The following is a 24,478-nucleotide window of genomic DNA, read 5'->3' as shown; positions in this document are numbered from 1 at the left end:
ATTGGTGGGTTAAAATAGTGTTTACAACAGTGCTTGTGAGGCTGTGAAGAGTTGAACCTGTATTAGGATGAATGAATGACTCGATGTTGGTTTGTCCTGCGGAACATGGAGGGAACACGGGTTGTGAAATCCGCCACGGGATGAATGGATGCTGTGTTATTGTTTGTCCTACAGTCCTTGAATGCAGCACGGGCAGTCAAGGGGTAAAGCTGGAGTGAGTGGATCCCGAGATAGTGGTTTGTCCGGCAGTCCTTGAAGGCAGCGTTATGGGCAGTGAAGGTTTATGAGTGGATACTGTAGTTTTGGTTTGTCCGGCGGTCCGTGAAGGCAGCGCGGCGCTGCGGGCAGTGAAGGGTTAAAGCGGTAATAGGATGAATGGATCCTGCGGTGAGCAGCATCTGATTACAGAGACGCCAGCAGACACCGGAGAGAGAGAGAGAGACGGCCACTACCTACCACACCAAGCTGCTCCTCCAGAACTCCCCGAGGAGCAGGAACAGGCTTTTTCTCAACTTTTCCGCTCACAGAGAGGAGAAACTTCACTTTTACACCGCGGAGAGGAGAAGAAAAACACCCCGAGCAGGACGCTCTTTTTGCAGGGAGGAACGGAGTGAATGGCCGCGGGGGGCCGACGGGTGGCTGCGGAGGAAACCTGCAACATGTCGCAGTTTGTGGAGGCTTGAAGGAGGGAAAGGGGGACCTGAAAAGCTTCGTCTGCAGCCTGGGCTTGTTGAGGCTGGAGCAGAGCTGCTCCTGCGGGCTTCGGGCTGTGGTTTGCTCCTCCGGGTCGGAGCTGAACAGGTAAGCCGCTCACCTGCGTCTCTCTGCCGCCCGCACATGTTGACACCCCGAGGGAAGCTCAGCTGGGAACTGGTGGCTCACTTTAATCCCTCACGATATTAATTTCTTTACCATTTTTTAATGGCTTGTGTCCACCTCCTCTTCAGATACTCTTCAACTTGATTTTACCAGGTCTTAACATCATGTACTCTTCGTTATAAACCTTAGAAATAAACCTGTTAATACCAAAACATTAAAGCTGCATCCACCCAGTGATTTGCATCCAGCAGGGGGCACCAAAACCAACCACCATCATGTTTCACCTTTCTGCTTATTCACTACTTCCCAAACCGTAAACAAATAATAGAAATAACACGAGTCATCATCGTTTGGATTCTTCGGTTGCTGAGCTGTTTGTTCTATCCTCTGATGCAAGTTTAACGCACTATCTTGAAGTTTTCCCAAGCTTTTCTTTTACATTGAATTTGTACCTCTTTTTAGATTACCGATACTGAACTTTTTCAAGCTGGAGTCATTGATTCATGGCCACCAGCAACAGAATCAACCCTGATTATGTCCAATATCAGTCTCTTTATCATGCAAAATGCACAACTTATTGTAGTTTACTTTATTTCGTTTGTTGTTTGGAAATTAATGTTGGACAGACTTAACTGTTACGCCTACTGCCTTGATGTCTACCCAGCTTTTGTTTTCGATGAATTTCTTAAAACAAGCAAAACTTGTTAATATTTAACAAAATGAAACAGTGCTTTTAAATTTAGGTACTCGTGCACAGTAGGGGGCAGCAAATCCAGTCTTGACCAATTTCAAAGTCACAAACGTTTTACTTTCAGTTAGGTTCCATTCACATGACAGCGTTTCAGGTGAAAGGGCATCGTTGTTGCGTTTCTGTGTCAGAGAGGTTTCACATTTGCATGCCACGATTTTGATAAATATGTCGGTTTACTCAGAAACTCTTAAGCAGATGTAGTTTGCATGCCAGGCCACCAGTGGATGCTCTTGTTTGGTTGGTTTTGTTATTCACCCATCCATGCAGAGAAAAAAGTGCTGGTATGAGCGTCAGCATTTGTATGGACATAAGACAAAGTTGGTTTGCTATTACAGATAACTGTAGCTATAAAACAACCAACTCCCAGGAGGATATGGACTGAGAGTCATGACACTCTGGACGCTGCCATTTTTGTTATTGTCAAGCTACTCATGCATGTGCAGAAGAACTAGCAGTGTTTCAAAAAGTTGTGAAAACTGTGAAAAGTTGTGTTTTTCTGTTTCCATGAAGATGGACTTGGAGTGTTTTTGAAAAGTTGCATTTTCTGTGTCTCTGCACACCACTGTCACATGAACTGACAGCCAAAATACAATCAGAGTTTTGTTTTTACTTGAATACTTTGCATATTTTGAGCCTTTTTCTTTCTTTTCTTAAAAGTAAACAAACAATACTGCGTTTCTTTAAAAAATGGTGATGATTTACTGTCTTTCATTGCATATATAAACAGATAACAGTGCCAATTTTGCACAAACCACCTGTAAACCTTCCTTTCACATCTGTTCAATTAGCTAAACATGTGTAAACTTCATATCTTTGCTCAAATTTTAAATTATAATTTAACTTAAGAAGTTGCATCAAAAAGTGGGTGAAAAATGTTACTCTGAAACAAGCAGCGTGAAACAGTACACCATGTGAATTATTGTGATACTTCACATCACACTAAACAGGAATTATCACTTTCATTCAACACAAATCCAACATGGACTAAATGGATCACTACTCTGCCTCTGTTTGCCACGGATGCACAAAAAACCTATACAAAAACTGAAAGTAGAGACTCCACTGATTGTGAGAGTTTAAATTTCTATAATTCTTGAGTTGAAACCTAAAGTATAGGTTCAGTTTTGAAGAGGTTACAATCTTCAGGCTGCTGTTCTCATCGAGGTAGTCGAGCTGTCGTTTTCTGCTCGTGTGAAATGAGATTCTCTTCCCCAAAATGAACTGTCTTCATGAATTGATGGGCTTCACCTAATTTTGGAGAACAACAATAAATTGGTGGCCTCGAAGGATCAAAACAAGGCAAACAAATGCAAAACTCCTGATCTGTTCTTCCTCTAAACATATGATGAGTTCAGGTAAAATCCTTCTGTTGTTCTGGCTGACGGAAAACCAAATATACACTGAACTGATGCTTCAGACTTTTAAAAGTTCCTATTTGTCGGGGTAATAAAGCTGGCTTAGTGGCGGGAGGGTGGGGGCAGGTCGAGAGGAGAAACCTCCCCCGGACGGAGGTTAACAGCTCCTGCTGGGCAAGTGGAATTTCATGGAAAGATGAAATATGTCAGCGCAGCCTGTTAACTCCAACTCGACCTTAAACTCTTCCCTGACCCACCCTCGGGTATTTCTGGGCTTCTTTGAACATAAATGAATATTGACATCTCACGTGGGGGGAAAAAAAGGCTCACTCACAGGTCATTCAGGGACAGGAGGATTAACTCTACCAGGCCGTTTTATTTTTATCATGACTTTTATCATGATTCGTTTCAGTTTAAAAAGAGGAATGAGTATAGATCTTTGAGAAGACAAAATTAATCTTTTCTACAGCATCATATAGTTTAATATTTACAGAAATTTTCTTGTTGCAATATTCTGAAAGAGTTCCTGATGTCGCCAAACACCTGTTTATATTGTGATAAGAATGGTTAATAACTTGAAGGAAACCATGAGGAGCCAGATATTTTATCCTCAGCATAAAACCTTCAATCTTGGCTGATTTTAATTGTGTTTAAAAGAGAAAAACCCTCATTAAGTCTACTAACCATTTTAGAGAAGACGTGGAGCATTTCATCATGGACCAAATGAAGTGCCATGAAGTTTATGGACTGTTAATTAGTGGTTTTATCGGTGTGTTCGTGAGACCTTCCATCAGAAACTTCCCGAACGCCCTCAGAGACGCTCAGTCTCGTGTTGCACTTTCTAGAAATGCAGCTTTGTGCAGCTGCATGTGAACAGCCGGGGAATCAGGTCCTGGGTTAATCTTTGGCCGCGTTGCCCGATATGTGCGGCAGATTGTAGGTCTGTGTGCCGAGCCGCGGGGAGCAGGGGAGGCGGCGCTCGCCCACCAGCCAGGCCTCACTGATGTGGATCTGGTTAGAAGCAGCCAGAACAGCTGTGTGGGAACCAGGCTGAGTTGTCCTCTCCGCCTCTGTGCAGTCTGCTTTGGTTTCTCTTCTCGCCTGGATTCTGCCGCTCGGCTGTCACACGGCGTGCTGACAGTTAGGCGCACGTCCTCGGGCTGATGACACATGCCACCCAGTCACAAGCAGGAAGTGAAGAGAGCTCAAAAAATAAGAAAAGCCTCATGAAATGCTCCTTTATTTTGATGATGAGGCTTTCATTTAATGTGTTGTCTTTTTTAAGAGGTGTGGCAAAGACGGCTGTGCCTGAATTGAACAGATTATGGTAAGGCAATCTAAGGTAACAAACTAACATTTAAAACGAACAAGAAGTTTTTTCCTGACTTTAGAGATGTCCAACAGCTTTCGCTGAAGATCAGAGATGGTCGTGTTTCTGCTTTCGAGCTAAAAGAAGAGATGAATTGGAAGGAGTTAGCCACTCATTGGGCCAGTGGTGTGCACTCTCGTGTGTGTTCCTGGTTTGAGTCCAGGTTGTGTTTGAGGTGACTTTAAATTGCCTGCAGATGTGAATGTGGATGGATGATTCAAAATGGCTTTAAAGATCAACATTTATCAATGAATCAGAGAATCTTCGTCCTCTGCCAGGCTATGCTCGGCTCACCCAGCAAAGACTTTGAGATGTTTTTGAAATAAACTCTTCACAATAAACCGTTTACAACTTGAAAAATCTTTGTATTTTAGTTTTAAAATGGTGCCACACTATTTGTGGGATTAGCAGCAGAGCTCCGTTCATGATCTGCTCTCATTGGGTTATTTAGACTGTGTATGGTTCTTTATTGAGGCTCCTGTTTGTTCAGTGAATCAGAAATGTATGTCTCTGAATAAGTTTCTTCAAACTTCAGTCATCCAATCCATCAAGCGACAGCGAGGAAAAGCTGTTTGTCTGATATAAATGTAATTTTTTTGTTGGTTTTAATGCTTTGAAGTTGCACAGTTCATCTTTTACAGCACATTAAGCTGGCTTGTCGAGAAATTACTTTGCTCATCCCACAAATGCCTCAAACAAGCTCAATGCCATGTCCGGTTCATGGATCCCAGCAGCTGTCAATGACAAATTTGTAATGTGAAACACATGAAATCAGAGACATTCAAATTATTATTTCTTATTAAGGTCTCTCAAAACCTTGAAGTTGACAATAAAGAAGTTAAAGATAAAGTTCATCCATTTTATTACTGATAAATAGTGTCAACTAGAGTAGACGGCAAATAATCGCAATATGCAAAATGTAGCTCGATTTTTTTAATTTTAAATTCAGACTGTCAGTCCATTGACTTTAAAGATAAACTGAGTCACACCAGATGAACCAGTGTTGTTTAAATTGCTTCACCTGTCTTCTCTCTAATGTTCGCTGGCTCGCGTGCAGATTTGTGTTATTTGAAGCAGCGTTGATCAGCAGCCGGCTGGTTTCGTTGTTTGTGTTCTGGGAGAAGAAGGTGTGGCTCTCTGCTCTCGGCTCGTCAAGAATTTGCCGTTCAGAAGTGAAACTGGTGTCATCGTGGGAGACGCTCGGAGAAGAAAACTCACTTTATATTCCAGAAACATAATCTGAAGAAAAGTGTTAATTTAAGTGATTGTCTTATGTGAAATTATCTCCGTACTTACATGAGCTTCACTTCATAAAATCCATTTCTGACTTCACTGGTTTGGCTGTTTCGACTCTTCTCAAGCTGAAATCTCTTTACTTAATACATTTACACTCAAAAATATCCACAGAGACCTTACTTTTTATCATGAGATATATAGTGCAAATAACTTGCTATTGCAAAAATATCGGCTAATATTGAGAAAAGATTTAACGTCTGTCTCACAAAACAGATGCTGATCATTTTGAAACAGAATATTTCCAGGCTGCAGCTCGCCTTTGTCATTCAGTGTAGTCTCATCTGATGAAATTGGTGTGTCTGGTTTTAGATTTTCAACCTTTAAAATGTAAGAAAATGTTGAGAAATCATTCATTGGTCCTTGATGTGGACAAACATGTGGAACAGTGAAGTGGTATAAGTGAAGTCCGTTTGTATCTGATGCAGATTCATGGTTTAACAGCCTTACACTCTCTTCCTAAATGGCTGCTCGGCCAGGTAATTTTAGAGGTGCGAGTTCACCGCTCTGACCTCCTCCTACAACGGCCGTTCTCCTCCGGCGCTTTCATTAGATTTCCACTACACTCCACGTGTGGCATTTCGCCATCCCTCCCAGAATGTGCCACCCCGCAGCCAGCGGCGAGCCTTATAACGGGCGGCCCGTCCGTCCGAGCGCGACGGGATCTGATCTCACCGCTTTCTGCTGCGCTGGCTAACAAACCTCTTCTGTTTCCTTCTTCTGGCTTCTGCTCTCGAGGGATCTTCTCCTCTCTGCCTCTTCCCTCTCGCCTCTCAGGCCCGTGGAGACAGAGGCTGTCTCCTGTTTGGACTTCTGTCCATCTTTGTTTTCGTCTCTGATCAGGTAAGCGCTGTTGCACGTGTGTTCATTTGCTGCTTGTAAAAACGCTTGTTGTTCCAGCTTCAGTTTGTGGAGTTTCACGCTCTCCTGTTGTGTTCAGTCCTGCATGTTCTGGAGTCTCCAGGCTCCAGCACACATGATTGTAGTTTGTCTTGTTATCAGGCCTTCTGCATGGACTCACAATGACACACTCATTTTCAAGCGAAAACTGGCAGAGCGCAACATAACACACATCGTACTCGGGTCTTTCTTACACGTCCTTAAGCAGAGTGGTTTAGTCAGCTGACACCTCCAGCATCGAGGCAGGGTTTGGTTCTCTTCATTCCTCTTCAGTTCAGTCTTTGATTTTAATGAGTTGTGTCTGAAACAGACGCCTCTTCAGCACTGACACGTCGCAGAGAGGGAACAGAGCGCAGCTGATGTAGGTCGTGTGGCAGAGCTCCAAACACATCAGCATTTCAAACAATCCGATTCACATTGACGGGCCTTTCATCAGGACTGTTGTGACTGATGGAGCGTTTGTATCCATGGGAGTTTTGGGGATCTGTGCTCAGTTTGACTCACATTTTGGGTGAATCTGGGACATTTTCTGTTTTTAACATGAAAAGATCTCCTCAGCAGTGACAGCTCTTTGGACTCTGGCATAACACTGTGAATCTCAGCACATGACAAAACGACCTGGTCACCAAAAGGCGACTGTATGGGGCAGCAGATGTGTCGTGCCACATTGTTTGATGGTTCAGTGTGATGCTTCTTGTTTATCTCATGACCTTTTAGTGCTCTGACTACTTCACACAGTCTTAGATTGTAAGGTAGCTTTAAATTAGCTGTAGGTATGAATCTGTGATTGCTGTCTTGTGTTAGCTGTGCGATGGACGTGTGACCTGCATTTATCGGAGCAGGAAATAAGTTTCATCTCATGAGGGGATGGCATAAAGAGGCTGGTAAAGCGCAGTGGTCCTCACTGTCTTTCTGTGATGTCCCTCAGGCTGCCTAATAAATATTGTGGGCTCTCGCTCTAATCTCATATTATCATGAAGCTCGATGTTGACAGACACACCCCCTCTCCTCGGCATCTGCCAGGCTGACTTTGATCTCTGTATTTCTTCTGAGGAGAGCCCAAACCCACTTTAAAATTTTTTTTGAAGATATATGAATAGGAGATGGTCTGCGTTCTTCTCTAAACTTCAAATTAGATACAGAGTTTGAATCACAAAAAGAGTAAAACTGAATTTAAATGATAAAATATATTAATACACTCCAAAAGTTGTGATTGGTGTTTTTGGTTGTGTTTCTCATCCTTCTACCTGCCCAATAATGTCAAGTTAGGAAACACTTGAGAGTAATATGAGATTAACAGATTAACAGCATAGGAAATAAACTATGAAACGCTGCCTGAATGAAGCTTTCAACACATGACGCCGGTGCATGAGCTCAAATATAAAAATTCATGTCAGCTTTTGCCCGACTCTTTTAGTAAGTCATATTTGTAGTACAATACTTACTCTTTTAGGAGGAAAAAAATTATACGTGAGCTAAAGCTAAAAATGATCAAGTATGTGTGATTTTGGTGCTTTTCAACATATTCCATTATGTGTAAATTGACTTGAAGTATTGAGATGTCTTTAGCTGAAACTCTGGGGATCAAATCCCTTTAAACGATTAAACATCTTCACCTTTCAGGCCTAAAAGACGGCTTCCAGGTAAAAAAAAAAAAAAGTGTAAAATACTTTCCATGTCATCTTGCCGCTTTTAATGTGTGCCAAAGGTGTGCTACCTTTTGGGAGACATTTCACCCAGCTGTCACATTGCTCTGGAAGGTTATATCTGTGTTTGGTTGCTGTTCAACAGAAGCCTGACAACACGCCAAACGTAATTCTAGTCGGCAGCCCGTTGACTCGAGGCCACAGAGGTGTGATGATGGAGACTTTTTCCTCTTGCCATTGTTTTCCATTAGCGCGCTTGTGCTAACCTGGTAGTCTTTAACCAGGCTGCAGTTGAACACTGCTCCAGGCTGTAAAACCAAAACAATTCCCATAAAAACAGCTTGCGTTCAGCCTAATCCTACAAATAACTCCATCCAAAACACTGACTTTACCTGTTTTCGTTTAGTTAGCTTTCTTTCCCTCTGCTGCCATTCCAAAGAAGAAATGAAAAAGCAAAGGATTTTTCAAGTATCCTGTAATTCAGTCTATTTTTGCTCCCGGTGTTATCATTCTGAGCATGGTTATCGTCTTCTTTCTTTAAACAGAGCCTCTCATTTCAGCTGCAGCTGGTTCCTGACTCTGAGATGCAGCCAGCTGTTGGCAGCAGCTGCAGCAGAGGACAATCTCCCAGTGCTTCTGTTTTTAGATGCTTGCAGCCTCCAGGCCCCTCATGTGTCTTTGCAGTGAATAACTAACTGAAGCTTTGCTGGAATGCACAAGAGCTTATAGGCTTGTGTGGGCCTCTGCATATGCAGAAGCTTGCAGAGCTCGGGTCGGGCCGCAGGGAAACTGTAGGTTTACATTAATCAGATTAATGGACGTGAGTTTTCCAGTGGAGCTTATGAGGTCTGGACCTGGCTCGCTCTCCCCCACTCCCTCCTCATCCCTCCCTCAGATGGTCTATCCCCTCCTCCTCCTCCTCCTCCTCCTCCTCCCGAGCCTGACCCACTTCTCCAGTAAACCAGCGAGCAGGATCTCCTCCTGTCACACTGGCCAGTGTGGTCTCTTCCCTTCATCGAAGCGTTGATCTCTGCAGATTGTTTAACGGAGGAGATGATTGACGGCAAATCATCTCTGATCCTCTTTTGTTGGTCGGAACAAAATCTAATCAAAAAATGAACCACAGAGCTCGACTTCTTAAGTGTTTTTTTTTTTTTTTTTTTGGCAAGTGACTATTTTCGATAACGTCTGCTTGTCTTCAGATTTACCACAAAGTAACAATTGCACTTTAATGACAGTTGCAGATTGAATGATTAGCCCCCTTACACGGCACTCAAATGGATTCAAACGGAAAATTGTAACTCCAGACTGTCAGAAGAAAATAGTGTTATAAACATCTCTTATGTACCAATTATAATTAATGATTTTGTTGGAAAGTATTAAACTGAACAAAATCACACAGAGGTGAGAGAGGTCAAAGGTTTTCATTTGTCATTCCTCCGCACAGGGTACAGGAAACGAAATAATGTAGATTCAGATTCCCCTTGTTGAATTTTGGCTGTTTTCACATTAAAGAGCGGCGTCATGTTGATATCTGTGATAGGTGTCCTGTCATACAGTGAGACGGGTTGACAGACAACATGAAATTATCCTCTGACATATGTGTGGGTGCCGGTACGATACAACCAGCAGAAAATAAAATGATAAGTGATCAAAGGGACACTAGCTAAATAATAGTTTGCCAACGGACAAGCAATGAACCAGATACATCTGCTTACACCCCGAGCTTTTCCTCTGCTCAATTCTGTGTTTGCTGCTTTTTATCTGTTTCATGCAGACACCAGGACTTTGTGTAAAAGATGCACAGTTAAAGATGGCTTCTCTTGAATCCTGAAGTAGATTGTGGCGGTTTAGAGTAACATCATGGAGTCTACAAAATAAACACAGATATGTTGTTAGACCGGTGGTACTCAACAGGGCCCAGAAAGAACCTGATGGAGTCTGATGTGCTCCTGTTTGGTTGGACTCCACCCATTTCCTCAAGTGAGTCCACCTGTAGACTTGGTGAAATAGGTGGAGTCCAGCTGCTCTTGCTTGGTTGGAACAAAAACCAGCAGCCACTGCGGCTCTTCCTGGACCCTGTTGAGTACCGCTGTGTTAGACAATGACAGATTTTCAAATGCAAGTTAATTGTCGTATCACCTCTGTTGTGATCCATCCACAGTGGCGGACCGTGCATTTCAAATTAAGGCCTTCAGAACAGATCCGCCTGAACCAATCCACCTCTCAATAACTATTTTGTCTACAAAAAAAAAAATCTTATTATGCAGATATGCACATAAAGAGTTGTTGCACAGCAGATAGATACTTGTGCAGTCAGAATAAATGCCTTTGCTGAAGTGCACAATTCTCCTACTACATTTGTGCACACACAATGAGCATCAACAACTTAATAAAACAGCAATATTATTTAGGAAAAGAGGAACATTTTACTCACCAAAATCCCGATTATTTGAAAACAAAATACATCCTCCTTTCCTTCCTCAAATAGAGTTCAACTGCTCTGTCATATAGATTATCCGTGCGTTTCAGTTCCATAAAGCCAGGGCTGAAAGTCCAGCTTGCCCTGTGGTATTTCTGGCATAAGTTTTATTTCTCTTCAGGTCTTCTTCTTCTTCTTCTTCTTTGGAATAATTGAGGTAGGCGACCAACAACTTAGGTGCATACCGCCCCCTACTGTATCTCTTGGTGAATGTAAATCAGAGGGCCTGAATATGCTGTTGTTAGAAGCTAGAAGGCGCTGAGTCGCCAACTCGAAATCTGATTGGTTGAAGCAACTGTCTGATTGGTTGAAGCAGCTGTCTGATTGGTTGAAGCAGCTGTCTGTTTGACGCTTCACTTTACTTCACTGCGCCATCAGGAACGGTTAGCGAAGGCCTCGGGCAGATTTCTTTGACCCTAGCAACAGATGATGCCTGAAATCTGATTGGTTAAATGATTTAATATGAAAAAAACATGTCTGGAAGCAGCGCAACCACGGGAAAACTATGAAAGGAACTGGAACATACCGTTTGGAATCATTTATTAATTATTTATGGACAAAATATAATTTACATCAGTCTGTAATTCAGATAATTTTTAGGCCAGCAGAGAAGGCTTTGCAGGCCCTGACGGCCCACCACTGTCCATCCATGACTCAGTTCAAGGCACATCAGATCTGTGATTCATGTGCTTCTGTGCAGATTTCATGCACACGTGTGCTTCATTGTTTTTAGCTCAATAACCAAGCTTCACATCAGCCTTCTTGTACATATGTTGTGCTGACCACATCAGAAGCTGTCAAATCAAACCTGCGCCTCCTCTTTCTCCGTAACTCAGAAACTCCTCCAGACCCAGGTTCGCTGGTCTCGATGCTCAGCTCTCGGGCTTCACATTTTACCTTCCTCTCATCTTACCGTCTCTCCAGGCCTCCTTCTTTCCACCAACTTGTCTGTCCTTTGAAGAGTCCTCCTGTTTTCTGCCGGTCAGGCCTGACGCCCCGCGGCTCTGTTTGGATGTGGACTGAGGTGATTGGACTGAGTTGACATAGAGCTACAAGTTGAACAGAAACATTCATCCAAACATCTGTGATGGTCTTAATATGACACATTAACCTGATGAAAGCTTTGTTTTGTTTTTGTTGAGCTCTACAAATACAAGCTTTGAAAATGGCAATGACAGACTATGGTCAACATGATTGGAAGCTCTCTCATGCCTGTACAGTCTATTAGGCCAGTGGCTGTGCTTAAAGACTGAAAACAAGATGAAACTGTAAAGTTCAAGTAGTTCATCCACCCCTGTGGGGAAATCAGTCCTCTGCAGCTGTCCCATCGCATTCATACCATGATTAACCATACAAGGAGCAGTGAGCGGCTGCAGAGCAGTTACCCAGGAAACTGCCCCCTTTCTGTGTCAGCATGAGGAAATACCAACCGAGATCTCCCATGAGGTCAATCTGAATCAAAGATTGTCAGGATTCATCCTAAATGAAGAGCCGTGTAATCATGTGCATAATTAAGCTGCAGAGGGTTGTATCTTCTCTTCACAATTTTGCACCCAATGCAAAATATTCAGGATCCCATCAAAAGTGTCATGTTTTAATGTAGAGCTGCACAATATTAGAAAAAGTGACTTTGTAATTTTTTTCTAGCACTGCTAAATATATTGTGATATTTAAAAAAAAAAAAGTAGGATTTTTTTATATATATGTATTTTATTGCTCACTTTTATTGTTCTGGGACCTCAGTACATATTTTGTTCTATCATGTGTAAGCATGGATTGTGTCTTACCACGAAGGTTGAGTTAATTTGCCTCCAACACTGCAGAAACCTGTTCGATGCGAAAACAATATATTGTGTGGTCCTATTTTAATGTAAAAATATCCTTAAAATATCCGTAATTGCATATTTCTTGAGTTTGCAATATTTCATTGATTACCATAATGAAGTTTGCATGTTCCTTCTTTCTTGTGTGGTCCACACCAGCCTGTCTCCACTGGTACAAAAATATGTCCATTAGGTTTATTGATCAATCTTAGTTCCTCATGTTCGCGTGCGTTTTTCTCCCTTTGTTGGTTTAAGACGTTCTGTAGTCACAAGGTATCAGTGGATAGATATTTTAATCTCCTGTGTGAAATGATTTTAAAACTTTCTGTTCACCTAAACAAAGATTAACTCTCATGGAGAGCGATCTCCTTTAGGTCGTCACACTGGAACAGAAAGCCTTGTCCGTCCTCTGATAAGTGTTTACAGCTGGGCAGGCTCCTCGCCCTGGTCAGAGGTCTTTGGCGGGATGTCAGTCAGTGTGTCCGTGTGGGATTAAACTGAGGGGATTGAACCCACGTTCATGGCCTGTGAGCCGGTAGAAGTAAACAACCTCAATAAAAACACAACACTGTTTCGTGGCACGTCTCCTCTGACCATCTGTTCATGGGGAAAATGAAAGAATTACTGAAACGCTGAATGAGGATTATGCAGAGGTATGTTTAATTCCGTCACCGTTCTGCTGTAAAACTCCAGATCCCTGCTGGCTGCAGGCCCGAATATAATGCATGCACAGGCTAGTGCGATATTCTTCAATGACTGAAGGCAGATTTCCCGCTGAGCTGCGTGTGAGTACAAGACCTGTTTTAGACTAATAATGGGAGACAAATGATGTGCAAATTTAGATGGAGTTTAAAACATTTCTGTTTACTGAAATGTGTCTCTACCTGTGAAATGCGTTAAGGCCCCATTTATACGATGTTTCAAGTGAAAACACACAATTTTTGCATTTTAACTTCTGAAAAATTTCTCGTTTAAACAACAACAGTTTGAAAATGGTGTTTGTTTACACGGAAACAGAAATGCTGAAGATGCTGTAATTTTCACGTTGTTGCTGTTTTTTTTTTGTGTTGAAACCACACACATGCAAACAGTGAACAATGTGCTACAAACATGATCAATGGGAATATACAGACATTCATATGGACAGAGATGAGGATGGGTTGTTGTCATGTGTGACTCATCTATAAAACTACCAATATCCAGGAGAATATGAAATTTCAAAGCAGTTGTGTCATGTTCTGTCTGCATGGAGTCTGAACTTTTTCAAAAAAATTGTTTCTTCAATGGCTTTGAGCACCGTTATGCAGTCCTGCATAATCCTCATTCATAATCTTCATTCTTGTAAATAGACAGCAGAAGTTTTCTCTTTTCACTTGAAACCATTTTTGGGTAAATGGGCCCTAAACGGGTCTCCAGCCACCAAAAACATATTTATCCTGGGCCTGAAGTGCTGCTGCTGTGCTGTTACAAAAATAAACAAATTGAGAAAAAAATTCATGAAAAAAAAAAAACAGAAAACATGAAACTTGTTTCTGCACTTTGGGGCTTTTCCACTTCTGTTTGCTTCTAAATCTACAACCTGCCCTCTGAAGCCTCCTCCAAGTCTAAATTCTTCAAATTTCCCATTCAGTTTTGAGCTGTACAGTTTTGGGAGTCATTTCACTGTGACTGTCACATGATCTGTAAGCATTGTGGTTAAATTCCTGCAGAGGGGCGGTAATTAGCGATCTGTGGTGAAGTCGGTTCTCTCATACTCACTCATGCTCCAGCACGCTGATGGCAGATGCCTCTGCTGCTGTTAGCATACTTACCACTCACCTGTCTCACACACACACACACACACACACACACACACACACTCTCTCACGTTGGTGTCCCTCTGTTGCCTCCACCTGCCTCGTACAGTCCGTGCGAGCTAATCAGAGCTCAGCTGTCTGAGGTGGATTAGCTGTTGGAGAGGTGTGATGTTGTGCTGCTGAACGTCACCGCTGGGTTAATCCAGAACGTCACTTGTCACCTCAGACACCAACAGGCCCGGACACACCTACAATTACACACTATGTTGTGCGGCGTTCACTCGGTTTCAGAGCAAGTGAGCACACGCTCCTCCTCCTCCTCCTGCCGCTTCTTCCACCGCCGCTCTCTGAACTGGGGTTTATTTATACTCACTCCCACATTGTTCCCTGCAGATTTCACCACGGCTACTGCTGTACACAACGTCTAATTTAGCAGCAGCCGCCTCCCAGCGTTGATATATTGAGAGTCAACCAGTTATTTACAGTGTGAGAGAACATTGTGAAATGATGGGCGGAGAAAACGAATTGGGAACTTCTCACCGTGTTGTAAGGTCAAACTGTATGTTGAACAGTCATGTGCAGAAGCATTTCTGAATGGTGATGAAACTACTTAAGACTGTGCTGTATTTCAATGCAGATATTTCCATTGCTCATACTACGTACAAATAGTTTCAGTATTTTCAGTTGTCTTGAGAAGTGCGATGAATGATGTCTTCCTCTCTGGTTTATCTCTCACTACTTCTTCTACTACTGTTTATCTCAGACTCGAGGAGATAAGAACATAAACATGTCAAACTGGCCTGAGTGGAGAAAGAAGCAGTGTCAACAACAGCAGGCGCATCGTTTGGTGAAGGTTGATGCCAAAATATTTTGGTGCTGGTTAAGCGTGTGGGCACGTGAGGTTTGAAGGGCACCCTGGTATTTGCAAGTTTTCAAGTTACAACACAAAACTTTCGTTGCATTTTGGATGTCTGTTTACACAACAAGATGGAGCCTCTGAAAACACAACTTTTTGAGCACTGCTCCCAAGATTGAACTTGATGAAAACGCAACTTTTTGAAATCGCTCCAATTCCATCTCCATGTAAATAGCCTTATTAATATTGTATATAGGCAACATGCAACTTTTTTGAAATGTTGCTACTGTGTATCCACACGACAATAGTAATAAATAGTAAATAGTTCTTCTGCAAATGCGTGAGCAGAAAAACAATAACAACAATGGCGGCCTCCGGAGTGTCATGACTCACAGACAGTCCATATTCTCCTGGGACTCGGTAGTTTTATCGTTGAGTCTCCCATTATAGCAGTCCAGCTTCTGTCCATGTGAATACCTGTTATCAACCTGTTAATGTTTATACCATGTTGTTCTCTGCATTCATATCTGTGTAGTTTCATTACAGAAAACAACCAAAATTCTAAGCTGAGAAATCCCCCCACCTTGAGTCAGTAGCAATGAGAAACGGTCAACAAATCAGCCTCAGAGAAAATCTGTTGGTAAATACCAAAAAACGTGCATGAATTAATCAAAAGAACTGAAGCACGAGAAGTTAACGTCAATAGATGCTGCTTCTGCAAATATGGCTGGTTCTTGTAGTTCTTGCACACCACTTGAGTCTTCATTGTTTTTTAGTTTGTCACATCTGGTTTATTACAGTCTGACTTTTTTTTTTTGGAATATATATACTTTATCCTTGTAGATGCATGAATAGTTTTGTTACCTCACAGAAAACTTTCATCTCAGAATTCTGAGAAACTTTCCTCTTTCCCAGTTTGTTCAGATGTGTTTTCCTCTCCAGAAGAGGAGCCGTTCCCATTCCCCAGTTACTCATGAACGCACATCCCTTCACTTGTTAATTCCTAACTTTAAGCTCAACATTTGCTAAAACGATTTCATATTAAACCAGGAAACTCTTCAGGTGAGGAGCAACTTCTGGGTTCACCAGAACAACAAAATAGTTGCTGCAAAATGACGAAATAAGTTTTGTTTTGTTTTGTTTTTGTCAATGTGAACAAGTTGAAGGAAAAGAAATGCAATTTAAAGGCATGATGTTGTATTTTCACTGATGCCTCTGGGTGAACAGTGTCTTTGAATTTCTATGCATGGTGAAAATGTGATGAAAGAGTTGATCCATGATGCTTTCATTCCAAACACTTTTTGTTTGACATTTGTGCTTTAAACATTTGCACTACACAAGTCAAACAGGAGATTTTGCACTAAGGGTGCTGTGATGGATATCCTTTTTTCAGATTTACAGAGTGTCTAAAGTTGGATTAATTGATTCCGTTGTTTGGGGAAGTAGCATAATGTTCAGTGTCTGAACAGGCTTGTCTGTGCCATGATCTCAGTAGAAATGGTAAAATGTGAAACGCTCAGTCCTGCTGTCAGTGAGTTGAGCGGTGGGCTTCTGGTTCATTACAGGCTGATGATCTCAGCCTGTTTTCTTCCCATGTTGTGTCTGCTAGAGGAAGTTTTCAGGCCTTGAAGCGGCGTCTCGTCCAATGGGGCGACGACACAGAGGAAGTGGATGTATGGGGAATGTCAGGTCGCAGCCGGCCGCTGGCCAAGGTCGTCAGCAGCTGAACAGCCCAAGAAGTAAACTGTGAGGCTGGAGAGCAAACCAAACTTTATTTCACTGCTTCATGCAAAACAAACCATCACAAGGCTGCATAGAAGAGGGGAGTCATTTTTTTTTAACTTCAGTCTGACTGAAGTGTGCATGTGGAGTTTTTTTTTTTTTTTTTGACCTCCAGTAGCCTCCAGGATGAAGTTCTTCTATATTAGAACGCACGGGAACAAGTACATGCAAGATCATGTCATGATGCACATTTCTGCCAGTGAAGTTTTGCAGGTTGGTGGTAAAACTCAGACATGTTCAGAGTTGAATCCATGCTATCGAAAGCATTTGATTATTTTCAGTCTCTTTTCAAATTATGTTCTAATTGTCTGATACCATTTTCTGTTATTAATTAATAATTGAGCATTCAATGTAAGCAGTTTTTTTGTTTTTAGGCTACATTTCAACATTTTCTACTTCCACTGGCAAGTGAAAAGAATTCAGTAGCCTCGGTGTCACTTATCATAGGTCTTTAAGTGGTGTCATCGTCAAATTCTTTCACTCATTGGTGTGAAACGTGACTTTGGGAACAAAATTTCTCCTCAGGATGATTCAATCTGGTTCACAGGATGAAATCTATGGCGCTTCTTTCCACTGAGGTTTTCATTATATCATGTAGCGATCCAGAACTGTGTTGCAGATTGCAGAAGCGCTCTTATCAGAGATTGATACTTTATTACTAGCAGGATAGCATCAACATGAAGCCGTCCCCTGACAGTCGCACATGCTGAAAGCTGCAGAGGCAACGTCCTTAAAAGAGAATCAACATTCTATGATTCTACATTGCACTTTTATTCCAGAACTTAATAATAAAAAAAACATTGTAAATGTGAGCTTGTTTATGATGTATAGTTTTTTTTTCTTTGCATTAAAACACGGGACACATATTGAAGCTGTTGGTATTCCTAAGTTCTAATGTTGTCATTTTATTAGTCCAGCCCAGTTGAGACGAAATTGAAATGTTCTGCTCCTCAAATAAAATGGTTTTGACCAATGAAGCCAAACCAGAAGCTTCTGTTTTACAACTTGTCAAAGTCCCTAAAACCCACAAACACTTGGACACGCTTTTTTTGTTTGTGTCATAAAAGATTTGACAAAAGCCTAATCTGTAAGTGTGGTAAAATAGAAATACTTTTAAAAGTACTCCACTGCAGCATTGAGCACTTTTCTTCTATTTGGAGGGATTTTATTAAATCTTTAAATCTCTGCCTCTCTGCAGATTTTGGTCTCAGATTTGGTGAATGTGACTCAGTACAAATGTTTGCGCATCCTCTGATGAAAGAGGCTCATTGTGCCGGCTGCAGTGCGGACTGGCTGCTGACACACATTCCTGCCTCGGTAATGGAGCGGATGAGTGTGACAGGGCATCGCTGTTTGTGAGGCACAGACGATGCAGTTGTGTGCAGAAAGGGGAAACCAGGCTGTGACGTGGAGCGGGCCACCCTGTGGGCAGCGGGCGGCCTGCAGGAGACTCTGAAGGGTTCTGTGCTGGCTCACATGAAGCTGTGTACAGTGGAACAGTGGAGCTGAGGAAGGGAAGGGTTACAGGTTTGTTCCCTGAGAAATGGCACGGATTCATGTAGAAATATCTTACAGTGACTTTATAGGGGTCCCTGAGCTTTCAAGGTCAAATGATATATTGACATATATGTTGTATGTTCGTTATGCATACTGACATTTATTTTATATGAAGTATGATATACTGCAATTTATCTCCAATTACATAAAAGTTGCGATCATTACTTGGGTTGCACATTATACAGCACAATTATCATTATCTTGATATTGACATGTCTAATATGCATATTGCAAAAGCATGAACTATTCCTAAACTGTGGTTGACTGCCAGAGAGAGAGCTGTAGTTTGGGAGAAAAAAATGTTAAGTTTATCTAGTTAAGTTTTAGCTTTAATCATTGTTCCTGCTATGTTAAACATTTCTGTTGCATGTAGACCTATTGCACTGGTTTGGACCAGAGATGTTGGATGAAGAGCTCAGAAAAGATTCATGGATGTAGTGAAAGAGGATGTGTGGATGGTTGGTTCAGTTGTGAAGCTGGCAGGAGGTACGGTGAGATGGAGGTAGATCCACTGAAGGAAACGCTACAAAAAAACCTGCATTTCTTGAGCAAGACTTTCCAAAAGTTTTGACTAATCCTTTCATTTGAAAAGTAGAGCACACACACACACACACACACACACACACACACACACTGCAAACAATGAAACACAGGTAATGTAATGTATATTGAACCAAATGAGCTGAATACGGCTTGTGAGAGAAAGCTGCAGTACCTATATTAAACACACCCATGCTCAGGGAGAACATGCCAACTCTACACAAGACGGGATCGAACCCAAAACAAACCGGGGTCTTCTCGTTTTGAGCTGTGTTCTAACTACTCCTCTGCTGTGCCATTTAAAAATGCATATAAGATGAAAATGAAATGCTGTGTTTAAGACGCTGATCATGAAAGACACATTCTTCCTCTGAACCATGGAGCTGCTCCTCCAAACCATACACTTTACATTTTCACAATACATTTTTTAACCGCCGTTTTTTTTTTTTGATCGGTTCTGATCTGAATTCTTCTGCAGGCATCAGTCACATGCTGCTTGTGTCTTATTTTTAGACAGTGTACTTCTCATTCTCTTGAATGTGACAGATTTTTTTTATACGTGGAATCATGAATAAAGCGTGTTTAAAATTCAAGCGCGACCTGACCTGTCAGAGATGTGTTATACAGGCCGTCAATGGAGAATTTACATGCTAATTCTGATAAACCTTTGCACACAGAAGTGTTATACAAACTATGACAATATCATATGTATTAACTAAAATGTACATGTAATACATTTCACAGTTGTATTTTGGGCTTTCTGTGTTGTTTTCATGTGAGAAACCTGGATGGGCTGGAGTTTCGCCAAAGCTTCATTCAGGATGATCTGTAGTTGCTTTTACCTGAAGTGTTTTAAGAGATCAAACGCAAACAAAGCAGCTGTGTGCATCTTTGTGTGTTTTCTCCTGTAAGACCTGGAGAAGTTTAACATAGAGAACTTTCAGTCGTGTGCTCATAAAGTTTTAATTTAATGAAAGTTTCCATGTGAAATGAGATCTCTGTGTGTAAGTTAACTACTAAAAGGCTTTATTCCCCCCTCTTTTTTGCTGTCTGCAGTTTTCTCTGTAGCCGCCATCATTCTGTGCTGTAAGGCCGACCCCAACATGTCTTCCAACGGAGACCTCAGTGACCTGGGGACCTCTGACAGCTTCTGGGAGGTACAGCAGCAACACGTTCATCACTTTTCAGATCTCGTCATAGACCACACAGCCACCTCGTTGCACTTTACATTCAAATTAAATATGTAGTGGGTAAAAAAAAAAAAACAACCAAAAAAAACCATCTACTCGGAGGTGGAGAACATCTGCGTCAGCCAGACGGAGGGCTATGCCGACAGAATGAGCTGCTGATTGTTGGTGTGTAGATGTGACGGTTGTTAAGAGCTTTGTGCATTAGGAGTTTTGATTTAATTATAGTTTTTTACATTTGGTGAATTAGGAAAAGGAAATCTATGAAGAGTCCTAAGTCTCGCTGTCTGTCAGCACTCTGATGCTTTCTGAATGAATCGGACTTTTCAAATGATTACTATGACTCTCTGATGATAAGGAATTACAGAAGTACTGCTGAAAGATAAACAAGGCTTTTTCCTGAAGCGCTCCATATTGAAAGACATTGCTGAAACCTACACTTTGGGATCTTTAGGCAAAGGCAATAAATTTTCTTTGCTAACTTGTTTAAATAAGAGGCTTCTAATGGGATATCTATAACGGAGTAAAACTTCAGATGCAGCATGTAACTGTTGCTTGTCAGATTTTCCCTCATTCTTTTATGTGGAATTGTGTGTTTCTGCAGCCGGGCAACTACAAAAGGACGGTGAAGCGTATCGATGACGGCCATCGGCTCTGTAACGAGCTGGTCAGCTGCTTCCAGGAGAGGTCCAAGATAGAAAAGAGTTACGCCCTGCAGCTGAGTGACTGGGCCAAGAGGTGGAGGGGCGTCGTGGAGAAAGGTCTGCCATGACACCAGCAGCCAAGCTTTCACATTTCAGACGTTTTACTCTTCATTCATTACAAAATTTTAAATAAATGTCACTTTTAATTGTAAATTTAGTTCATTGTTCACAAGTGAATGACTTTGAGCATGTGCAGCTTCACGGTGCTTCTTCTTTCAGGGCAGGGTGTGATCTGGTATTTTTTAGGACTCTAACTATGAGATGAGCTCATGTTTCATCTTGTGCTTGAAGGAGAAACACGCAAATATTGCAACTAGCTGCAAAGGGCAAATGCCATCAGTGTTGTAATGTGTAAACAAAATTTCCAATCCATGCGGTAACACACCTCTACTTGATGCAACATTTGTCTTTCTGGTGAAGCTCTTGCACGTGGTGTGATTGATTTCAAAAGTCCTGCACTGATAGGTTAAATCACTGTAACTTAACACAAATCTGACCACAAGTAAACCTTGTGCAGAAGAGATCACACTTACATTCTTTGGGTGTGAATAACCTCTTTGCCTCGTACTATATAACCACAATGTCGTCTACCTGGAGATGACTTGTTCTGTAGCTTGTTTTGACCCCTGCTTTTATTCCAGTTTCACATGTCTCTTCTTTCCCATGCCGCCTCCGCAGGGCCGCAGTACGGCACGCTGGAAAAGGCGTGGCACGCCTTTATGCAGGCGGCGGATCGCCTCAGCGAGCTCCACCTGGAGCTGCGGGAGCGGCTGGCGGGCGAGGACAGCGAGAAGGTGCGCAACTGGCAGAAGGACGCCTTCCACAAGCAGATCATGGGCGGCTTCCGGGAGACCAAGGATGCGGACGACGGCTTCCGTAAAGCTCAGAAACCCTGGGTCCGCAAGCTGAAAGAGGTGAGGGAGCGGCGATGTCGCTCTGTCACATGCACTGCACGTAAAAAGCCCAATAAAATATGATGGATTAATGGCCAGTGTCGCTCAGATCCTCTCTGGCACCACATGTGAAGCATACTTCCTTTAAAACCTCTTTATGTTGTCGCAATGTTTAGATTTTGATCTTATTTGTAATGTTTAGCTGGAAAAAATGCAAAAGTCAAATGTCCAGGTAGTGCTGTAGGAATTAAACTTTCTCAACCTGTTGTACAGATGTGCTGCTGAAATTATGTTTCATTAAATCACTGAAGTCAACCCAATAACTCACAAACAAGCAGGAATAAACCTTTTAAGATGTCAAATAAGATCTTTCTCTGGGAGAAGAGGCGATAGAAGAGGCTTAAATAGATCTGTGAATAAGAGCATTAATAAGTGGATGAAACAATTGGTGCGTGAATCCATGCATGGATGGCTGTGAGTGACTGTGAATGGGTTAATGAACCGATGAAAACAGCATCATCGCTTCTTAAAGCTCGTGTCCGGCCGGAGTTTCCGTTCGTTTCCAATGTATGTATCGTTTTTTAACAGAGCTTAAATGTGTCAGTCTGGTTCGATACAATAATATAATATTAGGATAAAGCAATATAAAAATGTATTTATGAGCTCCGCCTTCGTGTCATAGACCCCCATGTTATCCGAGAAAACGCCGGTCAGCTTCAGCCAATAGACTTCGAGCTTCCGCCTTGTCATGCTGTCATGCTGTCAATCTGTCAATCGTGTGCGTGCAGCCAGAGAGCACGCGCACTCGCCCAGGCAGAGGTGAGTTCGCTACGCAGCAGCCGCCCCCGCTTACCTCGGATATATCCATTGTCTGCTGAACATCCACTGTAAACAGCTAAACATGTAGGATGCTGTAGGACTCAGAGGCTCTCATTTTCATCCCACGGGTAATGCACGTGCACAATTAAAGGGGCGGGGTTTATGAAAGCAGAGGGAGGGCGGAACCTCGAGACGTTCGATTAAAAAAAACTCTCATTCCTTCAAAACTCCGGACACGAGCTTTAACGAAGTTTATCTCACCATTGCAGGATGCAGTAACAACCTTAAATAGTAACCTTTTTTTTGTCAAGTCTGTTTTTAGAAACAGTCACCAGTAATTACCTCCGCCAGAAAGTTATGTAATCATGTCGGTTTGTTGGTTTGTTGGTTGGTTTGTTAGCAAGATCACAGGAAAAGTAATGGACGGATTGCAATGAAACTTTGTGGAAAGGTGGGTCTTGGGCTAACTTAGAATCCATTAAATTTTGGTGAAGATCTGGATCACTGTCTGGATCCAGGAATTTTTTAAAGGATTCTTTATCATTGAGAGACAGGGAGTCAAACGCCTGGTTCACACAGGACGCGCCGCTTCCGACACGGAAGTGGAAGCGCTGCGCACCGACTTTCAGATCGGCGCCCCTGTTAACCTATCTGACGGTTCATACAGGAGGCGCGGGGGACCGCCGCGTGCGTAGTGGCTCGCGCCGTGGACCGCGGCCGCTCTGCTCCTCTCTATTTTCTCCGCCAGCCATGACATAAACAACATAAATTATGTTGCTTTTCGGTTTTCCTTTTCAGATAAACACACACACACACACACACACACAGGGAGAGAGGGCGACAGGGCGACAGACAGAGGCACCGCACGCCGCAGCGCTCCGCTTCGATCACACCCCCGATCACAACGTTGTTTGATTATATATGGTGTTCTTATGGTTGTTGGTGACTGATTTGAGCTGTGGCGGAGGTCTGCGCTCTCTGAGTGCCAAATTCTAGTTTCCTTCTGATCTTAGGAAGATTTTCTTTGCTCTGCATCTTCAATTCAAAAGATACTTAGGACTTTTGCAACTATCTTTGGTAACACTTTATTTGAAGCCCCCCTGTATAACACATAAGTACATTTATAAAGCATTATAATGCCATTATAACACATGTAGCTATAGTTATAAACATTCATAGATGATCACATCGCCCGGACCTAACCCTAACCCTAATCCTATGCTGTATAGTGCTGTTTAGTGAGTTATAAAGCTTTGTGAGCATGTATGAGTGTTTGTAACTACTTATAATGTGTTATACCGGGTGCTTAAAGTAAAGTGTTGTTATCCTATCTTTTTTCTTGGAATATGTCTTCTTATACGCTGGAACAAATGTACAAAAACAACCAAATTGTTTGGAATGAATCTACCTGCCTATATCAACCTGCAAATAACAGTTTTCATCTTTAACAAATTTGTGAAATGTTATTGTCTGTTGTAGAGAAGTAAGGACTATTTAAAGTGTGTTGCTTTGAATAGTTCTTACTCATTGCCTTCAAGATGATTCATTTCTTTATTTTTTTGGTATTTTGTGAATATGTTGTGATGAATCATGTATCCAAATGTCATTCATCTGAAAGTGAGCCATGTTCTCAATATTACATTATTGCATGAACTCAGTGAGCCTTCATTTCAGGAGCTGAAGGCTTGATGGAGGCTTTCATACTGAATTTGTCTCATGTTGAATTGAACGAAGGTGGAGTCCAGTAAGAAGAGCTACCACCAGGCCAGGAAGGAGGAGTGGTCGGCGGTCAACAGGGAGACGCACGCCAAGGCCGACCCATCCAAGTCACAAGAGGAAGTCCGCAAGTTTACCACCCGGGCAGAGCGCTGCAGCCAGGAGACCGACAAAGTACGAAACACACACA

At 42.2% G+C, this 24,478-nt stretch overlaps 1 protein-coding gene across 2 annotated transcripts in view; it reads left to right on the top strand.

Moving 5' to 3' along the window:
- The first annotated feature begins 344 nt into the window (after nucleotides 1–344).
- Nucleotides 345–24,478, top strand: part of pacsin3 (protein kinase C and casein kinase substrate in neurons 3) — a 40,853-nt gene continuing 16,719 nt past the window's right edge. The window contains exons 1-6 of one of the 2 annotated variants that reach the window (XM_030088706.1): nucleotides 345–801; nucleotides 6,365–6,430; nucleotides 20,026–20,126; nucleotides 20,761–20,917; nucleotides 21,539–21,774; nucleotides 24,307–24,462. In XM_030088706.1, coding sequence (XP_029944566.1) covers nucleotides 20,073–20,126; nucleotides 20,761–20,917; nucleotides 21,539–21,774; nucleotides 24,307–24,462 — 603 coding nt within the window. In that variant the 5' untranslated portion in view covers nucleotides 345–801; nucleotides 6,365–6,430; nucleotides 20,026–20,072. The remainder of the gene's footprint in view (nucleotides 802–6,364; nucleotides 6,431–20,025; nucleotides 20,127–20,760; nucleotides 20,918–21,538; nucleotides 21,775–24,306; nucleotides 24,463–24,478) is intronic. The other variant, XM_030088698.1, reaches the window with a different exon arrangement.

The sequence above is a fragment of the Salarias fasciatus genome, chromosome 1 (assembly GCF_902148845.1).
Source record: "Salarias fasciatus chromosome 1, fSalaFa1.1, whole genome shotgun sequence".
Classification (NCBI taxonomy): domain Eukaryota; kingdom Metazoa; phylum Chordata; class Actinopteri; order Blenniiformes; family Blenniidae; genus Salarias; species Salarias fasciatus.
The sequence above is the reverse complement of the archived record's forward strand: the minus strand, read 5'-3'. Positions and strand labels throughout refer to the sequence as shown.